We start from the raw sequence: 27,103 nt of genomic DNA, 5'->3' as shown, positions 1-27,103 counted from the left end.
TTTTTTCGTCCAGTATCGATTTGTACAAAAATTTGGAATTAGGCTTATTTCACCCTCTATTGTGCTGTTGTACGCTTTTGGTTTTTTAAGGGTGAAAACTACCCCTAATTTTAAAAAATTATAAAATAATATTTTAAACTTTAATATGGTCAACATTTGGTTTTTAATGATTGTTTTATGCTTTAGGATATAATATTTCAACCCTTAAAACCATCCATGTTGGAGCTGGAGCCATATATAAAAAATTTATTTATCCTAAAAGAATGATGTCGGCTTGCATTGATTTGCATAAAAATTTGGGATTAGGATCATCTCACCCTGTACTTCATATTCTATATCATGCTTAAGTGCGTTGATTATTTCTGGGGTATAAACTAACTTCATTGTCAGAAATTATATAAAATTAATATATTAATATATATTATATATAATTAATATATATTAATAATAATATGTAAGCACTACGACCCTAGTAGGCCCATGGCTTGATGTACTATTCTTTTCCACTCCCTTTTGTCAGTCGCTTTTCTTTCCCAGTTCCTTACGTTAATTCTTCTCATATCTTCTCTAACTCCACTACTCCATCGTGACCTCGGTCTTCCTCTTCGTCTTTTCCCTGCCAATGCACTAGATACCAATGCACTAGTACCATTCTGGGAATTCTAGATGGAATCATCCTCTACACATGGCTCAACCATCTAAGTCTTTGCGCCTTAATTACTGCTAGTATGTTAGGATCTTGATAGAGCTCAGTTAGTTCCTTATTTGTTCTTCTTACCCATTGTCCATTTAAGTTTTTCCCACCGAAGATTTTGCGCAGTATTTTCCTCTCCCAAACTAATAACAACTCTTGATGTTTTTTTGTTGTGACCCATGTTTCAGAAGCATACGTTACTATCGGCCTCATTACGGTCTTGTAAGTTCTTAGTTTTGCTCTTCGTGATATATTTTTACTTCTTAACAACCCATTAAGAGCAAATATAGCGCGGTTGCCCGACATAATTCTCTTTTGTATTTCTTCTTCACAGTTAGGATCTCTTGCGAAGACAGTTCCTAAATACTCAAATGTCTCAACTTCTTCGAATTTATACTGTGTTCCCTTCGCTGTTGTCATTGTTATGTATTGCCCCCGAACGAATTGCTTATTTGTCCATTCCATATACTTTGTTTTTGCTTCATTTATATACAATCCTTTGGTTGCTGCCCTCTCCTCGAGTTTCATGACTGTTTCTATAAGTTCTATTTTGCTCCTAGCCAAGATTTGGAGAAAATAAGCTTTGGAGAAACGTCCATGTCTTGCAATGCTGTGAATAACTCGCTTCTTTTCACTAGATCGAAAGCCTGTTTAAAGTCAATGAAAAGAACCATGGTGTCTTTATTATATTCGTAACTTTCAGCCTGTATTTCTCGTAGTGTGAAGACCTGATCCACAGTACTTCTGCCTTTTCTGAACCCACTTTGATATTCTCCTATGCTTTTATCAACCTTCGTTGTTAATCTGTTTTTAATATGCATAGCCAATATTTTATACGTTATGTTTAGCAGCGCTATGCCTCGATAATTCTGACAATCAGCCATATTTCCTTTTTTGTGAATAGGACACAGTATTGCTTCTGTCCATTCCTCAGGTAGTATTTCTTGTTCCCATATATTATTAATTAGTTTATGGATTTTCTCTGCTAACTGATTTCCTCCAAATTTAATCATTTCAGCCGTTATGCCGTCGCTTCCTGGGCTTTTGTTCATTTTTAATTTATCGATGATATTCTGAATTTCGCTTATAGTCGGAGCCTGCTCTTCACCCTGTTGATTTTGTATTTCATTTACTAGATCCTCTGTTTCCTCGTTATTATCGTCTGTCTCCTCAGGTCCATTTAGAAGCTCATCAAAGTACTGCTTCCAGCGTTCTAATATCTCTGATTCACCCATAATCATTTCTCCATTTTTGTCTTTATAATGTACAGTTTTCGGTTGGTGCCCTCGTTTCACATTTTTTATCCCTTGGTACAGGTTCCTAATTTGATTATTTTTGTAGCTTTCCTCTATATTTTTCAGTTTAGCTTCATAATGTTTCCTTTTTTTTTTCTCATAGTATTTTTTGGTTCTATTTCTTTGTTTAGTGTAATTTTCCTGCGCTTCTCTTGTTCCTTGAGTTATCATTTTTAATCGTAGCTTGGCCCGTTCTTCCACTGATTGTTCACATTCTTCATCAAACCATTCTTTTTGTTTTTACGTATTATCGTCTGTCTTTTCAGGTCCATTTAGAAGCTCATCAAAGTACTGCTTCCAGCGTTCTAATATCTCTGGTTCACCCATAATCATTTCTCAATTTTTGTCTTTATAATGTACAGTTTTCGGTTGGTGCCCTCGTTTCTCATTTTTTATCCCTTGGTACAGGTTCCTAAATTGATTATTTTTGTAGCTTTCCTCTATATTTTTCAGTTTAGCTTCATAATGTTTCCTTTTTTTTCTCGTAGTATTTTTTTGGTTCTATTTCTTTGTTTAGTGTAATTTTCCTGCGCTTCTCTTGTTCCTTGAGTTATCATTTTTAATCGTAGCTTGGCCCGTTCTTCCAATGATTGTTCACATTTTTCATCAAACCATTCTTTTTGTTTTTTCTTTGTGTTGTCATTGGTGCTGGAAATATTTGCTGCTTCTTTAATTACATCTTTTAATGTTCCTCACATGCATTCTACATTCCTTTCATCCAATATGCTCTCTAATTTGTTGTTAATAATTTGTCCATACAACGTTTGCTCACATTCTGTCTGTAATCTGATTGGTTTGTTTCTTTCGTATTTTAATCTCTTTTTGTTTCGAAGAGTTAGTACTAATTGTTTCATCCATATTCCGACCAAATAGTGGTCTGAGTCCATATCAGGTCCTCTATATGTTCTCACCTTTGTTATGCAGTGTTCTTCGTTTTTCTCAATTAAAGCATGGTCGATCTGGTTGACTGTACGGCCGTCTGGAGATTTCCATGTTCCCTTATAAATGTCCTTTCGTTGGTGGTACGTACTTTTTATTATGTCCCTTTTCTTTGGCAAAATCTACCAGGAAATATCCATTTTCGTTAGTCTCTGGATGTAAACTGTGCTTGCCTATAGTGGGCATTAATATTTCTTCTCTGCCTATTTTGGCATTAGCGTCTTCTAGAATGATCTTCATATCATACCTGGGTATAGCCTCATATACTTCATCTAATTTGCTATAAATTTGCTCTTTCAGATCCATTCCTTTTTCCTCCGAGGGTGCATGTATATTAACAAATGTTATTTTTTGGTATTTATCTTTTAATCTGAGAGTGCACATCCTGTCCGAAATTGCTTTAAAGTCTGAAACAAATTCTTTCAATTTTTTACTTATTATAAAACCTGTACCCAGCAGTCTGTTAGTGCCTCCGCTATTGAAAAATATATAGTCGTCTATTTCCTGGCTACCCTGCCCCAATTGTTTTGTCTCTTGTAGAGCTACTAGATCAAACTTACATTTCTTAACTTCGTTTATTAAATGCTTCAGCTTTCCTTCCTGATAGGATCCTCTTATATTCCAAGTTACTGCTTTTACCATTTCTTCTGTTATTTTATTAATTTGTTTTTTGATTTCCTTTTTTTGTGTCCGTATTCCCTGCGGTGTCGTCTTTGTTGATTCATCTTCGTCTGCATCTGATTCTAGTTTTTTGAGATGTCTTCTTTTATTTTTTCCAATTGCCCGCTTTCGTTGTTCCATTTCCATAGTTCATTGTTTACTATTAATCTCTGGTACCCTATTTTTGTGATTTTTCCTTTGTTTCGCTGCTCTCTAGCCATTATTCTAATTTTGGCTTGTATTTCCCTTTCGTCTTTTGTTAGATCATCATTTACATATATTTTGTCCCTTACCTGGTTAAGCTTCATTTTATTTTGCATTACTTTTGACTTTTCGTATTTATTATCCAACTCTACTAGACGTTGTGTCTCCCAGCTTTCTTGCATCGTTTACCCTTACTTTAACTCCCATTTCTTTGTCTATGAAACTTTCTACTTTATTCTTTAGAATATTGGGATTGTCCGTGTCAATTGGAAGTCCTTGAATCACAATGTTTCTTTTTCGTTTTTCTCCTTCTAATTTTTGTAATCTTATATTCGTATTACTTAATTGGTTTTGCAGCTGATTTATCTCTTTAATCGCTTTTTCATTAGCTAGTTTTAGTTCTCCTATTTCTCTTCTATACTCCTTTTGTTCTTCTTTGAGCTCTTTTAGTTCTTCAGTTAGCATATTCATGGTTTCCGCCTGCTTTTTCTGTTGATTTTTTATTTCCTTTGTATCCTCAGCTAGTCCTTTTAGCAAATCCATCATTTGGGCTAGCATTTCTGTGTTTGAATCATCCCGTTTTTTTGGTGATCTATAGGTTTTTTAGAATTTTTGAATACATCATCCCAAGTTCCTGCTTTTCTTTTTCCTCCCTCTGAATACGTATCATCTGAGTCTGTCATATTTATAAGATTTCACTTTTCTTGATGTTGCCCTAGTTTCGCGAGAATATTCTTTGCACCGCGATAGGGGATGATATCCAGTTCAACCCTTCAAAAATATCCACCCCTCTCAGTGCAATCAGCTTCTCTCTAAACTTTATTAAGTTAAGCTTTCCAATAATTATTCGCTTTAATTGAGCTTTGGCAACACCGCTTTATATTCGAACCGGATTTCAGCTGTAGAACTAGCTGTTTTATTTATCTTATCAATATAACCTTACTTGTTTTTTTTTTATTGTCAGTATTGTTTTTAACGCCGAATATCACTTTTTCGCAGTGGATTTACACTTATTTTATTGTTCTTCACTTTATAATCACCTGGTACTGTCAGTTAACATTTAATTTTCGCAACAATTCTCGAAATTTTCGGGTTTATCGTTGGCGAAAAATCAAACACTTTAACACTTTCCTATATAATATATATTAATATATATTCCTAATATATATTAATGGTTAAATAATGATTTTTTTATGCTTTAGGATATAATATCATAATATTAAAACCTTAAAAACTACCCTTAATAGCATTGCAATTTTTATAAGTAATTTAATAGATCTATACAAAAAAAAGTAGAATTACGTACAAAAACATTTATTTACACAAAAATACTAATTTACAAATACAAATAGTTTTTAGTCATCTTCATCGAGATCGATGTCAGGTTCTGTGATATTATATACATTGAAAATGCTCTATTACACTCCCAAGGGGGCTGTTCGAATTTTTCGAAAAAAAAAATCGTTTTTTAAACATACCTAGCTGCTTCATTTTTGGTGATAAACAGTGTTTTTACAAATGATTTTATAGGGTTTTTTGAAGAGCTATAAGACTATGTAAATTAAATTACGTAAGATCCCTTAGTTTTTAAGTGGGGTGAGTTTAAAGAACTCGAATAAGGGGGTCTTTGCTCGTAAGTAAAGGTTTTAAACAGCTATACCTCGCTAAATGTTCAATGTAAAGAAAATCTATGCATAAGTAAATTTTTGGCATTAAAAAAAAGCTACAATTTAGTATGGTCTTTTTTTGTATCTCCAGTATTTTCGGAGATATTTTGAGAAAAGGGTGAAAATGAAAAATACGAAATTGCAAAAAAGCAATTTATCTTTAAACTCCAATTTTTCTAAAATTAGGCCTTTTGAATAGGTCAAATTTCTTGAGTATATTGATAATACATAGATAAAAAGAATTACAGAAGGGTGAAGATCAATTTTAATTAGGAGGTTAGTTAGGGGGTTCTTTTCACTGCATTTTTTCGTAGAAAAAAGTAGGTAGGTACCAACCTTATTTTGATCATAAATTGCTCCATTTTTATTCCTTTTTTTTAAATTTTATACTTGAAAAAAGACTATGTAGGTTTTCTCGAAAAATACAAAGTTTTCTCGTTATCTGGTTTTAAATATTTCAAATTATGCATTTGACGAAAAAAGCTCCCCTTTAACATAATGTATCTCGGTTTATATTGGTCGTAGAAAAATTACGAAAAATTATTTTGTTTGTGTTTTTAAAAGGTACAATTCTGATATCTACACTTTTTTATTATTAAATGCATATTTTTCGAGTTATTCTTAAAAATCCCTCTAAAAAAAGTCGATTTTTTGTCGAAAAACTTTACTTTTAACCGCGAATAACTCGAAAAATATTAGTTTTACGAAGAAAAGAAGAAAACGTGAACATTTTTTTCTTAGAATTACTTTTTACATCCATTTCCATGGTTAAAATGTATCGAAAAATTCCCAACCCCGAGATGGGGTGGCAACCACCCTCATGGTTTTAGCGTACAGCGGCATGATACAGAAAATTATCCTTGGGCTATTTCCTACCTTATGTGAAAATTTCAAGTAAATCTATGCTGGACGAAAAGATTACTAACCAAAATGCTTCATTTTCTGGCCTACCAGGGGTTATCGTGGTTACTAGAGACGGAGAGATATTTTTGACTATGATGTCATTTTAAAACAGCGCGCACGCAAATAAATATTTGAATCGTTTATTGTTGAAAGGAGTAAGTGCCATTTTCTCCTTTTTGAGTTCTAGTAAAAAACCCTTCTCTCTTTCTATATCCACGTCATTTGGTGTTAAATGCAGTTTCACAGTCTAAACTATATCCATGCAAGGCGTCAGTGTTGGCTTCATTTTAACACCAAATGACGCGGATAAAGAAAGAGAGAAGACAGTAAAGTTCAAAACGATTGTTTGATAGATATACATTATTTGTTGATTAAATTATCAGGTCTCACTTTACAGATGTCGTAGACATTTTACTACGTAATATTATTTAAACTATATTTTCCTTGTAGAATGTAAATTTGATATTTGGCATTTTTAAATTTTAGCTAAAGTCGAAGAGGAGCTTCAACATCAAAAACTGACGAATCAGATGTTCGTTCAAGCAAAAGAAGAAGAAACTTCTTTAAACGCTGCAACATTTATCTCGGTGGTAAGTGTGTTTAAAAAAATGATAATATGTGGGCTATAATTTGATAAGTGATAATGCTTCACAAAACAGTAAAATTGTTATACGTTGTTACATTGTCAATTGTCATATTTCAATTGTTAACTAATTTTACTAATGTCAGGTGGGCTAATATGAATGTTTTTTTTGTTTTGTTGTAATATGTATATAATATAAATACAGTGTGATCCATTTACACTGCGACGTTCGATATCTCTGTTATTAGGAGAAATAGAGAAAAAAAGAGATAAACAAGAATCATTAATACAGTATGCTATACTTTCACATTTTAAAACTATTTCAAAATAGAGTGTCCAATAGAGCTAACTAATTAAAACTTATTATTTTGAATTTGAATATTTTTTGCATATAAAAGGTCTCTTACACATTTTATAGAAAATGGTTCAAATAACAGTTGTTGTAGATCATAAAAAGGAGAATTGGCCAAGATAATTGAAGAAAACGATTATTTTTGCAGTAATTTATCAATGTTAATAACTTTTTTTTTGCATAATCACATGTAACATAACTACCCAAAATTGTAGCAATTAATCAGGTATTAAATAAAGGGTGCTAAATTTCTAACAGATCGACCAAATAGTTTATAAGTGATTCGTTTTGTTTATCCCAGAGAGCGATGGTTTATACAACTGCACTTGTTCAATGTAGAGCAAATTTAATGTAAATCGAAATCGATTTTTTGAGGTTTTTAAACATTTTATTAAAAAACAGTTTGAAAAAAGACTGACTTTTTAGCTTATAAACATTTGTAATAACTTCGATATCTTTTATGTCACACGCTTGTAAGTAGGATCAATGAAAGAACCTTCTATGACCAATAACAAGAAACAAGCTAAGATATTGAAGCAGACAGTTCTCCCGTCCTCTTTTCCTGTGCAGTTTTTTACGAGTACCGTCACTTTAACGGGTTAAAACTTTATACTCCTTCACTGTATATTCTGTCTATAAGTTTTATCATAAAATTTAGATCTTCCTTTAAAATCCGTTCCATTTCAGCTATCACTGGCAATAAACAATAGAAATATGATTTTAAGAAAAAATTCTATCTTGTTTCCTATTCATATAAGATTCTGTTTGGTTCTGGAAAGTGTGTTTTTGAACAGCTTTTCATTAAGCTATTTACAAGCATGTGACATAAAAAATATCAAACTTATAGTAAGTGCTTATAAGCTAAAAAATCAGCCCGGTTTAAACTGTTTTTTAATAACAAGTTTAATAAAATAAGTTTCTTTTTATACACCTTAAAAAGGAAGCTCCAAAGAATCGATTGCGATTTACAAAATACAGTTTTTGGGTAGTTATGTCATTATGCAAAAAACAAAGCTATGAACGCTTATAAGTTACTGCAAAAATAATAGTTTTTTGCAATTATCTCCGTTAATTGTTTATGTATTGTAATTTCGAAATTCTCAAAATTTAAGAACTTTTTATGATCTACAACATTTATTTGAACTATTTTTCTCTAAAATGTATAATAAACGTTTTATAGGCCAAACATTTTTTTTCTTCACTTTTTAAGGTTGTTTAAAAAATCAAAGCAAAATCAAATGTACGTATTGACGGGTTTTTCATCAGCTACCCTCATATACCTTTTAGAACCTTCAAATGTCTGTATAATAGACCAGGGCATTTAGCACAAAAAAAATCGATTTTTAAATAGAGCACCTAGAGACTTACAATTTTTTGCATTGTGTTCAGGATGATGTCAGGAAAAAGTCCAATATAGAAAAATGGGTGGAAACGCATAGGTGCATTTTAAAGGGCATAAAATGCATCCAAAAGTACATAATAAACATGTCAAAATAAGTGTATTAACGGCCAGATTTTGTTACTCGGGGGTTTTTGGGGTCGTTGAAGACGAATACGCCATCAGAACTGACCACCGGAGCACCTTGTGCCCAGGTCCACTGCTAAGGCATGTCATCAGAAGTTTTGAGTGTTTTCGGGAAACATACTTGGGGGTTTTTGGGATCGCTTAACAAGAATACGTCATCAGAACCAACCTCGCACCTGGTGCCCAAAAACCCTCCACACTCCATAACATGCCTTAGCAGAGATCTTGAGCACCAGGTGGTCCGGGGGTCGTTTCTGATGGCGTATTCGTATTCAGCGACCACAAAAACCGCTTATTAACCTATTTGCGTGCATTCAAGGCCGAAAACCTTCGAAACTCCTGAAGATAACCTGCCTTAACAGTGACCGTGGTCACCAGGTGCTCCGGGGGCCAGTTCTGATGGCGTATTCGTGTTCAGTAACCCCTAACACTGTAACAAAAATGAACTTCTGTTGGAGTGATATACTCCAACAGAAGTAATGAAAAAATGATGATTACCTATCACTCAATAGTTGTGTCTATATTGAAAATAAAAATGAAGGGGCTTCAGCAGTGAAGCCGAAGTCGGAAAAAATAAAAAATACTACTTTAGTGCAGTAGTACTGAAGAAAGGGGGATTAGAAGGGATAGAAGTAGAAGTGGGAAGAGACAGAGGCAAACTGAATAGAGTTGGCTAGCAAGAGATGCAAGAAAACCACTTGACACTCAAGGATGGATACGGCTCGTTTGCATGCCTGTCGAAGAACAGTAGCTCTATGTAGATAGTAATGATGACTAAAAGGTGAAATAATAAAATAAGAATAATGTACTGAAACTGAATGAAGATGGATAATTGCTAAAGACGAACAAAATAAATAAAACTAACAAATCATGGGCGCCATGAAAATGATCTTCGATCATTCTCCCAGGTATCTTATACTGCTGTCAAATATTAAATATATCAAACCTGTAATAATGAACATAAAGGAGTAGTAAAATAATTGATATACAAAATAAGTAAATATTTATTAAAAATAACTACTAGATCTTGGACAATCTCTGAGTTAGACAAGCGTATATCATGTGACTCTAAAATGACATAAGTTATACAAAAAGTTATCTCTAAGATAACAACAATAATGTTATCTGTTACAAAATTACAGGTATAAGTACCTCTCACTAACATATAGGGTACAAAATTACATAAGTCTTCTACCAAATGGTTATAGTACGCCTGCTACGTACAACTAAAGGAAACTGACAAAGATGAAAATACTACAAATAAATAGGCCCAAGCCTCACTAAGGGAAAATACAATAATGAATAAATAAAGTTAAATATACAATTGACTAAAGTAGAAATGAAGTTGAGATAAATACCGACGATGACCTAAATTAACCGAACAAATGGAATAAAGCGAATAACAGTAAAATATTTGGGAAACAAGCTAAAGTGCTTCCTCCTACAAACCTCTATCATCCTGTTCTTCCTACCAAGATGAACAGTAAATGTATGTTCGTTTTATGCCGAAAGTGTGGAGAGGACTTTGAGGAAGAAGAGTGTGAGCATTCGAATGATGAACGGGCTCTAACAGGTACTTGGGTGATTGAGGAGGTAGTGAAAGCTTTATCAAAGGGTTATAAAATAATTGAGACCTATGAGATATGGTCCTATGATACTTTACAGTTATCGAAATCTCGGAAGTAATATTAAAAAATAAATTTACCCGAATTACATAAACCAATATCAAAGCAATAATAAAGTATTAAAAACCTAATTTTCTCTAGGCTTATTCCTGTGCACAAGAAGTTACCGTAGATACAAAGTTTGGGAACCAAATAATCTGATATACAAATATGTCAAAAAAAAACCAGAGGTAACCTAAATCTGGAAAAAAACATAGTGTATTTAACAGATAGTCTGAAATATAAAAAAACCAATAGTTACTAAAACACCTCACTAAATGTTCCCAAACGAGGTTGCGGTTGCATCCTAGAAAATGATGCACCAGGATGGTGTGACCCCATGACTCCTGTAGGCCCAGGTGCCAAGACGAAAATTGAGCTGGAACGCTCCCATAGCTTGCTCCCAAATAGACATACTCCCAATGGTGACTTAGCCGTGGCTGCAGTGGTTTCCCTAGGTGGTCAAAGGGCTACGGTTTCATGTTAGGGTTTCTTCCAAATGGCTAAAAACATTCCCAGTTTTATTTCCCATTTTAAACATGAGCAAAAAGTAAAGGGAAGAAGAAATACTTTTTAGAAGCAATAGTATAGAAAAACCGGCCATTAAAAATGGAACAAAAAACCAATCTCAGGTAACCTTGAACTATTTTAAGTGTGAAGACATGAATAAATGACACTGAAATGATTTATTTGAGGAAATATCTGTAAAAATATATTGAATTTATAAAATATTGGATGTTCAATAAATTTAAAACCTACAGAGAAATGGTAATTATTTCCAATATTAATTTGAGGACTTCAAAAATGTTTGGTTATGTAAAACCAAAAACCCCATTAATATAAAGATCGATATAAAGATAATATAAAGATCGAAATCATCTACACCCTTCCCTTAATAGATTGACTAAGAAAGTTTAACAATGGGACTAATATTTTAAATATTCCACAACAAAAAACACATGACAATGGCTAATTAAAAAATTATTACAAAAAAAATAAATATCACCGAATGATTCCTATTAGGCTCCAACAGGAGTTGTCACACACATGTCTCCCTAACTCCAGACAACCCTTGCTGGTAACTTTTTACTTAAAAAAACTGGATTGATGTTATAAAATAAGGTGTATGGAACTCATTCGCCATTTCATGGTACCAGTACCAAGTACCAAACCAACCCACTTAATTAGCAGCCACAAACCAAGTGACGAACGAGAGACGTTTCTCCGCCAAGGTGAACGTCAAATTCTCTCAGAAAACGAAATCATTCTCGATAGGTGGAGTACGTTCCATCACCGAGGTATGACGTCACCCCAGTAGTCCTATACGAGAAATTAGAGAATTTAAATGGAGACCGAGGGAAAATAATTATAATAATAATTAAAGAGCTAATTTCGTAACGTGACCGTTACAACACCACCGTGTAATCTGTTCGCATCAATTTAGTGCCGAAATCGCTTGAAACTCAGAAGATGACGTGACCCTAGACACCAGATGTTCCGGGTGTCGGTTCGGATGGCGTATTCGTTTTCGACAACTCCAAAAACGGCCCGAATAATCTATTTGCACCAATTTAATGCCGAAAACACTTGAAACTCCAGAAGATGTCGAGCCTTCGCAGTGACACTGTGCACCAGATGCTCCTGGGATCGGTTTTGATAGCGTATTCGTGTTCAGCGACTCCAAAAACTTCCCAAATAATGTATTTGTATCAATTTCGTGCCGATAACCCACGAACCTCCAGATGACGTGCCTTAGCAGTGACCCTGGGCACTAGGTGCTCCAGAGGTCGGTTCTGATAGCGTAGTGGTGTTCAGCGACCCCAAAAACCCGGAGTAACAAAATCTGGCCTTTAATACACTTATTTTGACATGTTTATTATGTACTTTCGGATGCATTTTATGCACTTTAAAATGCAACCATGCATTTCCACCCATTTTTGTATATTAGACCTTTTCCTGACATCATCCTGAACACAATACAAAAAGTTGCAAGTCTCTAGATGCTGTATTTAAAAATCGTTTTATGCTAATGCCATCGTTAAAATGCCAATTTGTCATGATTATTATTTGTAATCATTGGGCTGGCGGATATGTGTGTGCTTTTGCGTGCCTCCTATCCTTTGTGGAGGTAAGTTTAAGTACATATGTCTCGGTTGGTCTATTGACCACATAATGTACTCATTATTTTTTATAACTTTACTTTATTTTCTTTTCTTACTTATTATTTTTAAGTTCTCTTCAATTTAGACAACCAGTAATTCAAGGTTGACATGTTTTGTTTTATTTTATAATGAAACATTTCTACCTTTCTTTTCAACCTTATTCTATTTCTTCTCTTTTTAAATTTTTTTTTATATAAAATCATAAATCATACAATCATTTGGTACCTTATTCTTATTTACTTCAGACCATATCAACTTACTCTTATTGTTGTTTTTATTTCCCTTTCAATTTACATAAATTCAGTCAACCAGTTATACATCATTATTATACTCATTTCTGTAATTTTTAAACTAACTTTAATTTTTTAATTTTATTTTCATATAAATTATACAACCATTTTCTACTTTAATCTCATTTACTTCATCCATATTAACTTACTCTTAATTTTGTTTTCATTTCTCTTTTAATTTACATAAATTCAGGCAACCAGTTATACTCTTAATTCTACTATATCTGTTTTTTAAATTAACTGAAATTGCATATCATAACAGTCAAACTTCATATTTAAGCATTAATACTTTTACCTTATGTTCATCATTTAATAAATTTTCTTTTAATTTTATTCAGTTCTTCTTTATTCTTTTCTTCTTTTCGAACAAGTGACGTCATCACCTTGTTGGCAAAATTTTCGCTTCTAATAGTCATAGAATTATCATAAATAATTATATGTTATTATTAATTTAAACTGTTACATTCTCATTCATTTATTTAATAGTCAATTAAATTCAATCATTTAGAATTTTTTGCACTTTTACAATACAAAATAACTGTATACACATAAAATTCCCTATCTAGAAGGTCTTGTCAATATTCTTTCAATGTCAAATTTCAGTCTGTCAGTTTGAAGCCAAGATGAAGACTCCATTATAGTCTAATTACATTGTATTCTTATAACATCGACTTATTGTCGCTATCGATGTTGCCCAAATGGCTTAATTTTTATACTGGTAAGGTCATTCTACCTACCTATGTAGCTAGTTCCAACTAATTTGGATCTGAAGTAAGTAACCACATGTTTGAATTTTTCCTAACTTTTTAACAGTCAAAATTTTAACTTTGCCTTTTTATATAGTGGTTTACTTATTTTAGGTTTTTACCCTGATGATGGACTGATTAGTCCGAAAATGTCTGTTTTGTACTAGTGATGTACCCACTTTAAGTCCAACTTGGAATTTTTTTAGAAAAATTTTAATAAACTATCTACCTACAAGAGAAGATTTTTACTTCCTTAGCAATTTTTGATTATGGTATACAGCCAATGAGAGGAACTCTTTCCTTTTTATTATAAAAATTATAACGGGTTTTTTGTGACGTTCCTGATAGAGATAGTGCACCAAAATTTGGGAATAAGTAGACCATGACATAACTAAGTAAAATCCCCAGAGGCGGGAACGAGAGTGGGGGACGAGGGTACTTACAAGGGGTAAAAGTCGCGGTTTTTATTATTTTTTTATGACGCTCATGATGGAGATAGTGCACCAAAATTTGGAAATAAGTAGGTCATGACGTAACTAAGTAAAATCTCCAAGGGCGGAACGCTGCTTGGGGTACAAAGTGGTGGTAGTCAGGTTTGAGTATAAAAATATAAGGGGTTTTTTTCCCGTTCGTGATCGAGATAGTGCACCAGAATTTGGGAATATGTAGATCATGACATAACTAAGTAAAATGTCCATGGGCGGAACGCTGCGCGTGGGACAAATGTTGTGCTGCGCCACAAAAAAATAATACAAACTGCGACTTTGACCCCTTAAAACTACCCTCATCCCCAACTCTGGTTTCTGCCCCTGGAGATTTTGCTTAGTTACGTGATGATCTACTTACTCCCAAATTTTGGTTCACTATCTCGATCAAGAGCGCCACAAAAAAAATAATAGAAACCGCGACTTTCACCCTTTATAACTACCCTCGTCACCCACTCTGGTTCCCGCCTCTGGGGATTTTACTTAATTATGTCATGGTTTACTTATTCCCAAATTTTGGTGCAGTATCTCAATCACGAACGTCACAAAAAACCCCTTATAATTTTGGGCACCAGATGCTCCTGGGATCGGTTTTGATAGCGTATTCGTGTTCAGCGACTACAAAAACTTCCCAAATAATCTATTTGTATCAATTTCGTGCCGATAACCCACGAACCTCCAGATGATGTGCCTTAGCAGTGACCCTGGGCACCAGGTGCTCCAGAGGTCGGTTCTGATAGCGTAGTGGTGTTCAGCGACCTCAGAAACCCCGAGTAACAAAATCTGGCCTTTAATGCACTTATTTTGACATGTTTATTATGTACTTTCGGCTGCATTTTATGCACTTTAAAATGAAACCATGCATTTCCACTCATTTTTCTACATTAGACCTTTTCCTGACATCATCCTGAACACAATGCAAAAATTTGTAAGTCTCTAGATGCTGTATTTAAAAATCGTTTTATTCCGGTGTTTCTAGTGCTAAATGCCCTGGTTTATATGATTTTTACGTTAAATCGATGAGTTTTTCACAGATAGACTGATCTAATACTTTTACTTCAACTTCGAAGTCAATTCAAAACCTTGCGTAATTATAGTTTAATGACTTATGACTCAGTTGTTGATTATTTTTACTTTGTACACTGGGTTGCATCAAACTCACTCCTATTTTTTTTTTAATGGAATACCCTATATTTTTTTTCATAATTCAAAATTACTATTAAAGCAATTCGGCTTGTTAATTGGCGGATTGACACCTCTATGGAAGGTTGTCACTCCATCTTTTGCGCGGTCGGCCAATATTTCTTTTACCGATTGGTGATTTATCTCTTGCTATTTTGATCACGCGTGTCTTTCCTATTCTGCTTATGTGGTTATTTCATTATTTTTTTCTATTTAGTGTCCATTCGTTTATACTTTGTACGTTACATTGTCTTCTGTCTTCCCTCCTCTTTCGATCTCTCAACGTATTTCCTGTAATTCTTCTCGGTACTCTCATCTCTGCCGTTTCCAGTAGTCTTTGTGTTATGGCTGTATCAGGTCATGTTTCTTATGCATATGTCATTATTGGTCTTACACTGGCTCTATAAATTCTTGACTACATCTCAGTGTTAATATGTCGGTTTCGCCATATAGTGTTATTAAGGCATCCTGCCAGTTTATTTGCTTTTTGTACTTGATTACTCATTTCTTTGTCCAGGTCTCTGTAGTTTGACAATGGAACTCCAAGGTATTTTATTTCCATTACTTGTTTCATACTGATACCATCAATTTCTATTTTACATTTTTGATTGGTTCTTTACTGATTACTATTGTTTTAGTTTTCTGAGATGAAATTATGATACTGAATTCTTTTGTTCTTGTGTTAAATTTGTGGACTAATCTTTGCAGACTCTCATCATCTTGGGCTATCAATATTGCGTCGTCTGCGTAACAGAGTATTTTTACTTCTTTGTTTCCCATTCTGTATCTTCGTCCTTTGTAGTCTAAGAGTTGGGAGCGGATTTTGTGCGTGATAAGTAATATGGAAAAACTATACGGGGAAATGTTGAATTAGTTGTGTACATGACTTTCCCCAACGGGCGGAAACCAGAGTGGGCGACATGGGAAACCAGGGTAGTTATAAGGGGTCAAAGTCGCGGTTTTTATTATTTTTTTTGTGATGCTCATGATCGAGATAGTGCACCAAAATTAGGCAATAATAGATCATGAGTCATGACGTAACTAAGTAAAATCTCCAGGGGTGGAACGCTGCGTGGCCGACAGAGGGCTGGGACAGGGGTGAATATAAAAAAATGGGTTTTTTGCGACGTTGGTGATTGAGATAGTGCACAAAAATTTGGGAATAAGTAGACCATGGACATAAATAAGTAAAACCTCCAGAGGCGGAAACCAGAGTAAGGTGCGAGGGTAGTTATAAGGGGTAAAAGTCGCGGTTTTTATTTTTTTTTGTGGCGCTCATGATGGAGATAGTGCACCAAAATTTTGTAGTAAGTAGGTCATGACGTAACGTAGGTAAAATCTCCAGAGGTCGAATGCTGCTTGGGGTACAAAGGGGTGGTAGGCAGGGGTGAGTATAAAAATATAAGGGTTTTTTTTGCCGTTTGTGGTCGCGGTAGTGCACCAAAATTTGGAAATAAGTAGATCATGACATTATTAAGTAAAATCTCCAAGGGCGGAAAGCTGCGTGAGGGACAAATGATGTGCTGCGTCACAAAAAAAATAATACAAACTGCGACTTTGACCCCTTAAAACTACCATCATCCCCACTCTGGTTTACGCCCCTGGAGATTTTGCTTGGTTACGTCATGATCTGCTTACTCCAAAATTTTGGTTCACTATCGCGATCGCGAATGTCACAAAAAGCTCTAATAATTTTTATATTCACCCCCTGCTCCCACCCTTTGTCGGCCACGCAGCGTTCCGCCCCTGGAGATTTTACTTAGTTCCGTCATGACTTATTTATTTCCAAATTTTATTGCTCGATTATGAACGTCACAAAAAAATAATAAAAACCACGACTTTTACCCCTTACAACTACCCTCGTCCCCCACTCTGGTTTCCGCCTCTGGGGATTTTACTTAGTTATGTCATGGTCTACTTATTCCCAAATTTTGGTGCAATATCTCTATCAAGAACGTCACAAAGAACCCCTTATAATTTTTATATTCACCCCTGCCCCCACCCCTTTGTCGGCAACGCAGCGTTCTGCCTCTAGAGATTTTACTTAGTTACGTTATGACCTACTTATTTCCAAATTTTGGTGCACTATTTCGATCATGAGCGTCACAAAAAAAATAATAAAAACCGCGACTTTGACCCCTTATAACTACCATCGTCCCCCACTCTGGTTTCCGGCCGTTGGGGAAGGTCATGTACACAACTAATTCAACATATCCCCGTATAGTTTCTTCAAATTACTTATCACGCACAAAATCCGCTTCTATCTCTCCGACTATTGTTAACGCTTTTGATGCTTTCATCCATGATTAAATTAAAGAGCCTAAGACGAATGAGGCTCCCTGTCTTATTCCGCTGCCTATTTCCGCTGCAGAAACCAGAGTGGGGGACGAGGGTAGTTATAAAGGGCAAAGTCGCGGTTTTTATTATTTTTTTTTGTGACGCTCATGATCGAGATAGTGCACCAAAGTTTGGGAATAAGTAGGTCATCATCATCACATAGCACTACAACCCTGGGTGGGTCCTGGCCGACTGTACAACTTTCTTCCAATTTCTTCGGTCTTCCATCAACCTAGGGTCAAATGGAATGTTCATTTTCCGGAGATCTGCTTGGATGTTCTCTCCATCGCATTCTGGGACGTCCAAGTGGTCTTTTGCCTGTAGGAATCTCCTCCCATACCAGTTTTACAAGTCTTTCATTATGAAGTCTGTGCTCGTGGCCTGCCCATCTTAGTCGCTGTGATTTAATTTCTTGGACAATATCGGTGTCATTGTAAAGTGCTTTTAATTCGATGTTGGTTCTGATCCTATACTGGTTTGTGTTAATGTGGTGGTGAGGTCCGAAAATTTTTTTAAGTATTTTTCGTTCAAAACGTCTTAGCTTTTCTTCGTTTGATTTGGTCAGGGTCCACGTTTCGCATCCATATGTTAGTACTGGTCTGACGATGGATTTATAAATTTTGATCTTGGAACTTCTTGTAAGATTTTTTGATTTTATAAGCTTATCCAGTGCGAATAGACAGCGATTTGCTGATTGGATTCTGTCTTTTATTTCTTCAGTAACATCGTTGTCACCTGTGATTACGGCCCCCAGATACTTAAAGCGTTGTACTCTTTCGAAATTGAAGGTGTTGACCGTCACATTTTGTCCTATCCTGTCTCTTCGTGTCGTTCTATTTATACACATATATTTCGTCTTCCCTTCATTAATCCTCAGCCCTACTTCGCTTGTTGCTCCTTCCACCTTGTTGAAAATTGCTTTTGTGGATAGGATGGAGTCTCCAACGTAGGACATGTAAGTAGCCCCAAAAGAGTGGGGACAGGGGTGAATATAAAAATTAAAAGGATTTTTTGGTGCCATTCCTGATAGAGATAGTGCAACAAAATTTGGGAATAAGTAGACCATGACATAACTAAGTAAAATCCCCAGAGGCGGAAACCAGAGTGGGGGACGAGGGTAGCTATAAGGGGTAAAAGTCGCGGTTTTTATTATTTTTTTGTGACGCTCATGATGGAGATAGTGCACCAAAATTTGGAAATAAGTAGGTCATGACGTAACTAAGTAAAATCTCCACGGGAGGAACGCTGCTTGGGGTACAAAGTGGTGGTAGTCAGGTTTGAGTATAAAAATATAAGGAGTTTTTTTCCCGTTCGTGATCGAGATAGTGCACCAAAATTTGGGAATAAGTAGATCATGACATAACTAAGTAAAATTTCCTTGGGCGGAACGCTGCGTGGGGGACAAATGTGCTGCGCCACAAAAAAAATAATACAAACTGCGACTTTGACCCCTTAAAACTACACTCATCCCCAACTCTGGGGGGATGAGGTTTCCGCCTCTGGAGATTTTGCTTAGTTACGTGATGATCTACTTACTCCCAAATTTTGGTTCATTATCTCGATCACGAACGTTACAAAAAATCCCTTATAATTTTTATATTCACCTCTGCTCTCACCCCTTTGTCGGTCACGCTGCGTTCCGCCCCTAAAGATTTTACTTAGTTAGGTACGTCATGACTAGGTACGTCATGACCTACTGATTACTAAATTTTGGTGCACTATCTCGATCATGAGCGTCACAAAAAAATAATAAAAACCGCGACTTTGACCCTTTATAAATACCCTCGTCACCCACTCTCGTTTCCGCCTCTGGGGATTTTACTTAATTATGTCATGGTCTACTTATTCCCAAATTTTGGTGCACTATCTCAATCACGAACTTCACAAAAAAAACCCTTATATTCACCCCTGGTCCACCCCTTTGTCGGCCACGCAGTGTCCGCCCCTGGAGATTTTACTTAGTTACGTCATGACCTACGTATTCCCAAATTTTGGTGCACTATCTCGATCATGAGCGTCACAAAAAAATAATAAAAACCGCAACTTTGATTCCTTATAACTACCCTGGTCCCCCACTCTGGTTTCCGCCTCTGGGGATTTTACTTAGTTATGTCATCGTCTACTTATTCTCAAATTTTGGTGCAGTTTCTCAATCACGAACGTCACAAAAAACCCCTTATACTTTTTATATTCAACCCTGTCACCACCCCTTTGTCGGTCACGCTGCGTTCTGTTCCTGGAGATGTTATTTAGTTATGTCATGACCTACTTAATCCTAAATTTTGGTGCACTATCTCGATCATGAGCGTCACAAAAAAATAATAAAAACCGCGACGTTGACCCCTTATAACTACCCTCGTCCCCCACTCTGGTTTCCGCTCGTTGAGGAAAGTCATGTACACAATTAATTCAATATATCACCGTATAGTTTATTACTTATCACGCACAAAATCTGCTTCTATCTCTCCGACTACTATGTCTATAATAGGTTCTGTAAGTTGTCCGTCTATCCTGCTTTCGATGTTGTTATTTTGGTAGTAATGTTAGTAGTTATGTTTTCAGTAAGTTTTATGCTATCTAGGTGGGCTTTTATTATACAGAAGATGGATTACATCTTTGAGTCTTACTCTAATGATTTGTTCAAGTCAATCGGACATGCTGGTCTATTATATTCTAGTGATTTCTCAGTAATTTGCTTAATGACGAATATTGCATCTGTTCACGATTTTCCAGTACGAAAACCCTGTTGTTCATTGGCTAGACTTATCCTCTAATTCATTAGTTCTTGTAGAAGTTTAGATTTGAAAATAACTTATACAGGGAAAGTTCCCAGTGGTTGGCTGTACACTGTAGTTTAAAAAAACTTACAAAGAGTAAAAACTTGTGTAATTTGTATAATTTATAATCAATGTTTTTGTGTATTTTGTACGAACTTAATTTATTTACTGTATATTTTGTAATAATTTTACTGTTTTTGCTTTTTGTTTGATACATGTTACCCTGTGTGTGTTTGCTTTTCATTAACACCTATCATCACATCTAGGGCGGAGATAAATTAACTTTATCCGTCAGTGGTCCACCGAGCTTACCACCAATAATAACTAATTCGATCCTCAAACCTACAAAGATCCTGGAAAAAGAATCAGTCGACGAAAACAGAAATAAAAACGAAGATAAAGATCATAAACGATGTCCGACACCGGTGACAGTAACTTTCTTCGGGCAGAACGACGGAAAGTTGGAGATTTGCAAAGTCGAGGACGAAAAAATAAATCTTAATCCGTTTGCTGATTACTTGAACGACAATAATGCTAACCCCTTCAGCTCTATCAGCGTTTTCCACCCTAATAATCCATTTTGCAATTCTGAAATGGATCATAAAGAGGAAATTACGGAAAGTGATTCTAAAGACTCGGATGAAGAGGTAAGTCATGCACGCTTTTTATGTTACCTATCTGTTTTTTTTTTCGATATTTGGTGTCTGCAATGTCTTAAAACCTAACTTAAAATGTAGTCTGTTGGTACTAATTCATGATGTAATTTATGATTAAGCAACAATGGAAATCATTTTTCTTTGTGTGTTTCTTTATACATATAATATTAATTAATATTTTTTTCTATGGATGCTATACAATGTACAACTTCTCTCACTACTTACATACATTCAAAACGAACAATTTCTCATTCAGTGAGAAAAGTCGGCCATTGTAGTGGAAATATTTTTCTCACGGGTTTTCGTACGGTTTTCCATATATGATCGCCGTTTCTATGGTAACATGCACAATACAAACACAATTAATGTTGTCAATTGTTGGAGCAAAACTTACCAGGAATTATATTTCAAAACTGTTCGAAAATAACTGTTATTCTCCTTTTCATGAACATTTTTCAGTGCGTCACAAATTATAGAAAAAAAGGTAAGTCCGTGATAATACACATTTATGACATTTATTCTAACGTGACATTTTAGTTAAATCTGACAGTTGTCAAATTTTATTTTCAATTTGGAATAAAACCAAATCAATTGTGTCTATTGCATTTATAAAATGGTATTTTCTTTCATTTGTATAGTCTTATAAATTGTACAGATTATATTGATAATATTATTATTTTATTTAATAAATAATTCTTTTTTGATTATGGCGCCATCTATCGACAACTAGAATAATCACCGAACTAGAATAATTACCGAAGTATTCCCAGACGTGCCTTTTTTTCTGTCACATACAATTTAATGCGTTAGAGAGAAATCGAAAAACTGTGACGCACTGAAAGATGATCATGAGAAAAAGAATAATTAGAATTTTAAATAAACGTAAGTATATAAATTTTAAGAATATTAAATACCTACATGTATATGTATTTTATTTCAATGTATGTATATAATATACGTAAAAGCCCCTAAATTATTTAATTTTGAAGTTTGAACTCTTGACAAAACCGCATCCATAGAAAAAGTACAGTGTACAACACATGAGAAAATGACATAGTTCTCCCTCGCTTGATTTGCGGCCCTCACCTCGTGCCTCGGCTCGTGCCAACAAACTTCTGCGCTCGTGAGAAATAGGTCGTTTTTCTCACTTGTACAATATACTATTTTAAACTATCATGTACTCCAAAAAAAATATTTTTTAAAACAATCAAAAACTCTTATAACTGAAAATTATATCCCCATTAAAATTTGTATAAAACATGTCAGCATGAGAATTAATTGTATGACGCTCAAAATGGTATGGCTAAACAAAACAAAGTGTTTTGTTAAACAAAGACTTGTGTACTGGGACCTGGGCCCTGATTCTAAATCAAATTTCGACACTAAACAAGTCACTTTCAATATGGCGACGTCGAAATGCGACTGTGCGAGCCTTGTGGATTTTAGTTGAACTAACGAAATGACGTCACGAAATAGCGACTATCGAAATTAATAGCGACTCCAAAAAAGTGGTTGATATTATAATTTCGATGTCGAAATTATTTGACACGGAGATGAATGAATGGCCAAAAACGAGGTTAGGTTTAGTTTAGATGTGTTTTGTTTATTTCTTGCAAGGAAAACTAAAGCAAAAGGTATTAATATGGCTGGGTTTAATTGAAATTTGCTTGTTTTGAGGAATTGGATAGAATAGTATTAAATTAGAAATATAATAATTGAGAATGTCCACAACATGAATCATCAACTCAATGAAAGATGTAAGGTAATAATCTGGGAAAATTAGTAAAAAACAAGGAAAATTAATTACCAGCTATTTTATTGCTGGACATGCTGAAATCAAATCTTAGGATTTCCTATATTAGTAATATAGCTGTGCAAAGTCCACAGAAAGTGTGCTATTTTGTTTATAAACAAATTAGCGCTCCGAAATCTTTTTTTTAATTATTGCTCTGTAACTCCGAAAATTTTAACTTTAAACCAAAACACTCGCATAAAAATTGACATTAATTTAATTCTGCACATTGATAATTTATTCCAATTTCCTTCGACGGAAATTTTTCTCGGAAAATTCGGGTTTTCCAAACAAAATCTTTAATTTTCAACTAAAATTTGAGAGAAGTAATTATTTATCAATAATTAAATAATTTGGTGACAGTGACATAAATCTTTTTTGTTATGAGTGTCTTGAAGATACAGTGCGTAAATCGTTCAGCTGGACATAGGGAACATACATTGTATATATTTAGATACATAAATACATACATTGTATTATATTAAGATAATTGTGGCAACTTCGCTCTCTTAATCACAATATAGTTGTTAGCATTAAGGGGCATTAATCTTAAAATAGACAATTAATTTCGGGTGACACAAATAAACGTCAAAACATGACATTGTAGTAGAACTATTTTTGACCTAATTGGAAAACTGTGTCTGTTTAATTTGGAAATTAATTTTTAAATAGAAGATATTTTAAAAATTTTAATAACTCATCAGTCATAATCTTTCTTTTTGATTTATTTATGGACAGCCTTGCATTCAAAATCACTCATTTTAGTCGTTCTAACAGCTCTATTGCACCACAAACTCGTACTCGAACAGAAGTTTCAACTAACACAGGTTAGCGGAGTTGCCACAATGATCTCAATGTGTATTCCCTATGTCCAGCAGAACGATTTACGTACTGTATGAAAATTTGTATGTACAAAGATTACCGGAATTAAAAGATATCTAATGGTTCAAAGATTAAAATCCTGTTGTTTATAACTCTGTCGCAAATGCCGGTCAAATTTGACCGGCTATACCTGGAATCACTCCTCGCAATTCAATTTTTTTTTCTTCGAAAAGGGCACAGAAGCCGTGCCCTTTTCAACAGCGTTAACTTATTTAATTTAATCTAATATTTTCTGAGGGGTTCTATTTGTTTATAAGCCAAAAAAATGTTTCTTTATAACATTCCTGAGACCGCTCAAATGGTCCAATTTCAATCCTGTAAGGTACGTTGAATAGGTATAGTGCTTTTTTATACGAAAATCAATAGTTATTCTGATGTATCATAATCTTTCTGGTTATTATTTCGACCGAAATTTTTTAATTAACATTTTAATTATTGCTAAACTATTGGTTAGATTGTCGCCGGTCTCCTGATATACAGAGAAGGGCTAAATTATGGAATAAATTCATTTTCTCTCAAATGGACGATTTTAGAGAAAAATCCCGAAACAGGTCGATTTTTATTTTTAAATTAAAATTTTTTGGCATATATTTCAAACTAGTGACGTCATCCATCCGAGCGTGATGACGTAATCGATTATTTTTTAAATAGGAATAGGGGTTCGTGTTGTAGCTCATTTACAAAGGCGTTCAATTCTCTATTCAGTATAGGGCTTTTCATTCGCAGTCATTTATTTCGAGCTTCTGTCATATTTCGTATAATCCGTAAATATTAATATTATACACAGATTATTCAACATATGACAGGAGCTCGAAACAAATGACAATCGATGAAAAGCCCTATTATAAACATTAATATCATTATTTATACAGGGAGGCCAAAAAAATTTTTGAATTAAATTAATTGACGCAAGAAGAACAATGCATGTAATTTATTTAACTCAAAATACATTCTATTGCTGTCAGAAAATAGAAAAAAAATTTTATTTTGCAAATAAACATTGCTTTTAGCTTAAATTAAATGTTCAAACTGCCAATAGGTAGGAGGGAGGCTGTTTGTGATTTAATTTAAGCGAAAAAAATGTTTATTTGTGAAATAAACCCTTTTTTCTATTTTCTGACAGTAGTACAATGTATTTTGAGTTAAATAAATTACATACATTCTTCTTTTTGCGCCAATTAATTTAATTTAAAAATTATTTTTTGGCAACCCTGTATAAATACCTAATGATATTAATGTTTATATTACTGAATAGAGAATTGAACGCCCTTTCAAATGACCTACCTCACGACCCCTATTCCCATTAACAAAATGATCGATTACGTCATCACGCTCAGATGGATGACGTCACTAGTATGAAGTATGTGCCAAAAAATTGTAATTTAAAAATAAAAATCGACCTCTATCGGGATTTTGCTCCAAAATCGTCCGTTTTAAAGAAATGAATCTATTCCATAATTTAGCCCCTCTGTATAATCTACTATAATAAATCTTCCATGTCATCACTTATTTAATTATTGATAAATAATTAGGTACTTCCCTAAAATTTTAATTAAAAATTGCAGATTTTTTGGGAAACCTCGGATTTTCTGAGTAAAATTTTTGTTGAAGGAAATCGGAAAAAAAATAACTTTGTGCAGAACTAAATTACGGTGAATTTTTATATGAGTGTTTTTGGCTCAAAGGAAAAATCTTAGGAGTTACAGAGCATGCACTAATTGAAAAAAAAAAGAAGATTTAGGAGTGCTAATTTGTTTATAAATAAAATAACACACTTTCTGCGGACTTGTCATACCCCATATTACTAATATATGCAATCTTAAGATTCGATTTTAGCAATAAAATAGCTGGCAAATAATTTTTCCCAAAATTGGCATTTTTTCGATAATTTTCCCAGACTATCAACAAATTCCAATAAACCGGAGCGCCAACCCAAATTCTGAGCAGTGTCAACTTGATAAGGTTAATATCCCCAGTTGTAACTAATATCGAAATGAATAAGAATCGCTATACTCTGCGGCTGTCATGGCGGTGTCGAATTTGCGACTGTCGAAATGAATTAGAATCAGGCCCCTGATAATGGGGCATATGTAATATTGTAAGCCTTGAAATCGGTAGTCAAAATTTAACGCCAATAAAAACTAGTTAAGTTTAAAATCTTAAATATGAACCCCCATTTTTCATTGCCGATTTGGATTCGTACGTAAAAATAAGTAACTACTTTTCGAGACATTTTTTCGGATTATGGATAGATGACGTTATAATCGTAAAAAACAATTTTAAGGAAAACTTAACTTTTTTTATTTTAGGACCTAATCTTTACAACCCAATAAGGTCTCCACGACATTTTAGTAACTATACTTTAGCATCCCAGGCTGCCCTACTATATTTTAAATTATAACAAAAACAAACCTCATACATTTAAAAAGTAATGATTTAAGAAATAGATAATTTCCTTTCTAATAGTACTGTCTTAATAGTGATTTTTCTATTAGTAATGTACTTACACTTTGAAAACATGGTATTTCTGCTTTCTCATGCTTTTTTCTTTTGGCTTTTGGCTACGGAATAGTTAGCATGATATAATTAGACTTATTCTCATTCCCACCGGTTGCGCTTTTGAGTCAAACGTTTGAAGACGAGCGTCACATCCCTAATTTGAGGCTTAGAAATCGAAAAAGCTACCTTGATAGGTGATATGGCAAATTTTGACCATTCTTTATGTTTTAGAGGTCGCTGAATCCGAATATAAAATTTTATTTTTATCTGGAATTGGTGGAACATGTTCAAAAATCAAATTTTAAGCAAAAAATGCAAAAAATCAATTTTGATGATATTATTGCGTCGCTGTAAATATTTCCTTTTTTCTATTATCTTTGAAGTATTTAGATATCAATGAGATTTGTCTGAAATGTATAAAAAAATTAAAATTAAAAGAGTTGTTACTTATAAAAATTTTGTCGTCAGATTTCGTTAGTTTCAAGTTTACTTAAAAAAGTTGAGTGATAAACTTTTTAGTTTATAATTTTAGCCAACACAGCGTTAAAACATAAGTCACGAAGAAGTTTTCTGGAAAATTTCAAGTCAAAATAAGCAGTAGGAAAAAAGTTATGAGACTCTATAGACGATGGGCACACCCCAAAAAACGCTTATTTCTCGAGATACTGACCACGATGTGGTGAATGGTTAATTTTCGTCATAATTAATTTTTGATGGTGTTGAAAACGAAAGTGAGGTTTATTTTGAATTTTATGTGGAGGAATATTGTCAAGCTCGCAATTTAACTTTAAAAATAAAAAAATGAAATT

The 27,103-nt window shown here is 34.1% G+C and overlaps 1 protein-coding gene across 5 annotated transcripts in view; it reads left to right on the top strand.

The window, feature by feature from the left end:
* Positions 1-27,103, top strand: part of LOC114333433 (band 4.1-like protein 5) — a 174,140-nt gene that overhangs the window by 135,359 nt on the left and 11,678 nt on the right. For 4 of the 5 annotated variants that reach the window (XM_050645567.1, XM_050645568.1, XM_050645566.1 and 1 more), the window contains 2 exons: positions 6,849-6,952; positions 20,732-21,112. In XM_050645567.1, the coding sequence (XP_050501524.1) occupies positions 6,849-6,952; positions 20,732-21,112 (485 nt within the window). The remainder of the gene's footprint in view (positions 1-6,848; positions 6,953-20,731; positions 21,113-27,103) is intronic. The other variant, XM_050645569.1, reaches the window with a different exon arrangement.

Source organism: Diabrotica virgifera, chromosome 3 (genome assembly GCF_917563875.1).
Source record: "Diabrotica virgifera virgifera chromosome 3, PGI_DIABVI_V3a".
NCBI classification, from domain to species: domain Eukaryota; kingdom Metazoa; phylum Arthropoda; class Insecta; order Coleoptera; family Chrysomelidae; genus Diabrotica; species Diabrotica virgifera.
This window is presented reverse-complemented; position numbering and strand designations above follow the sequence as displayed.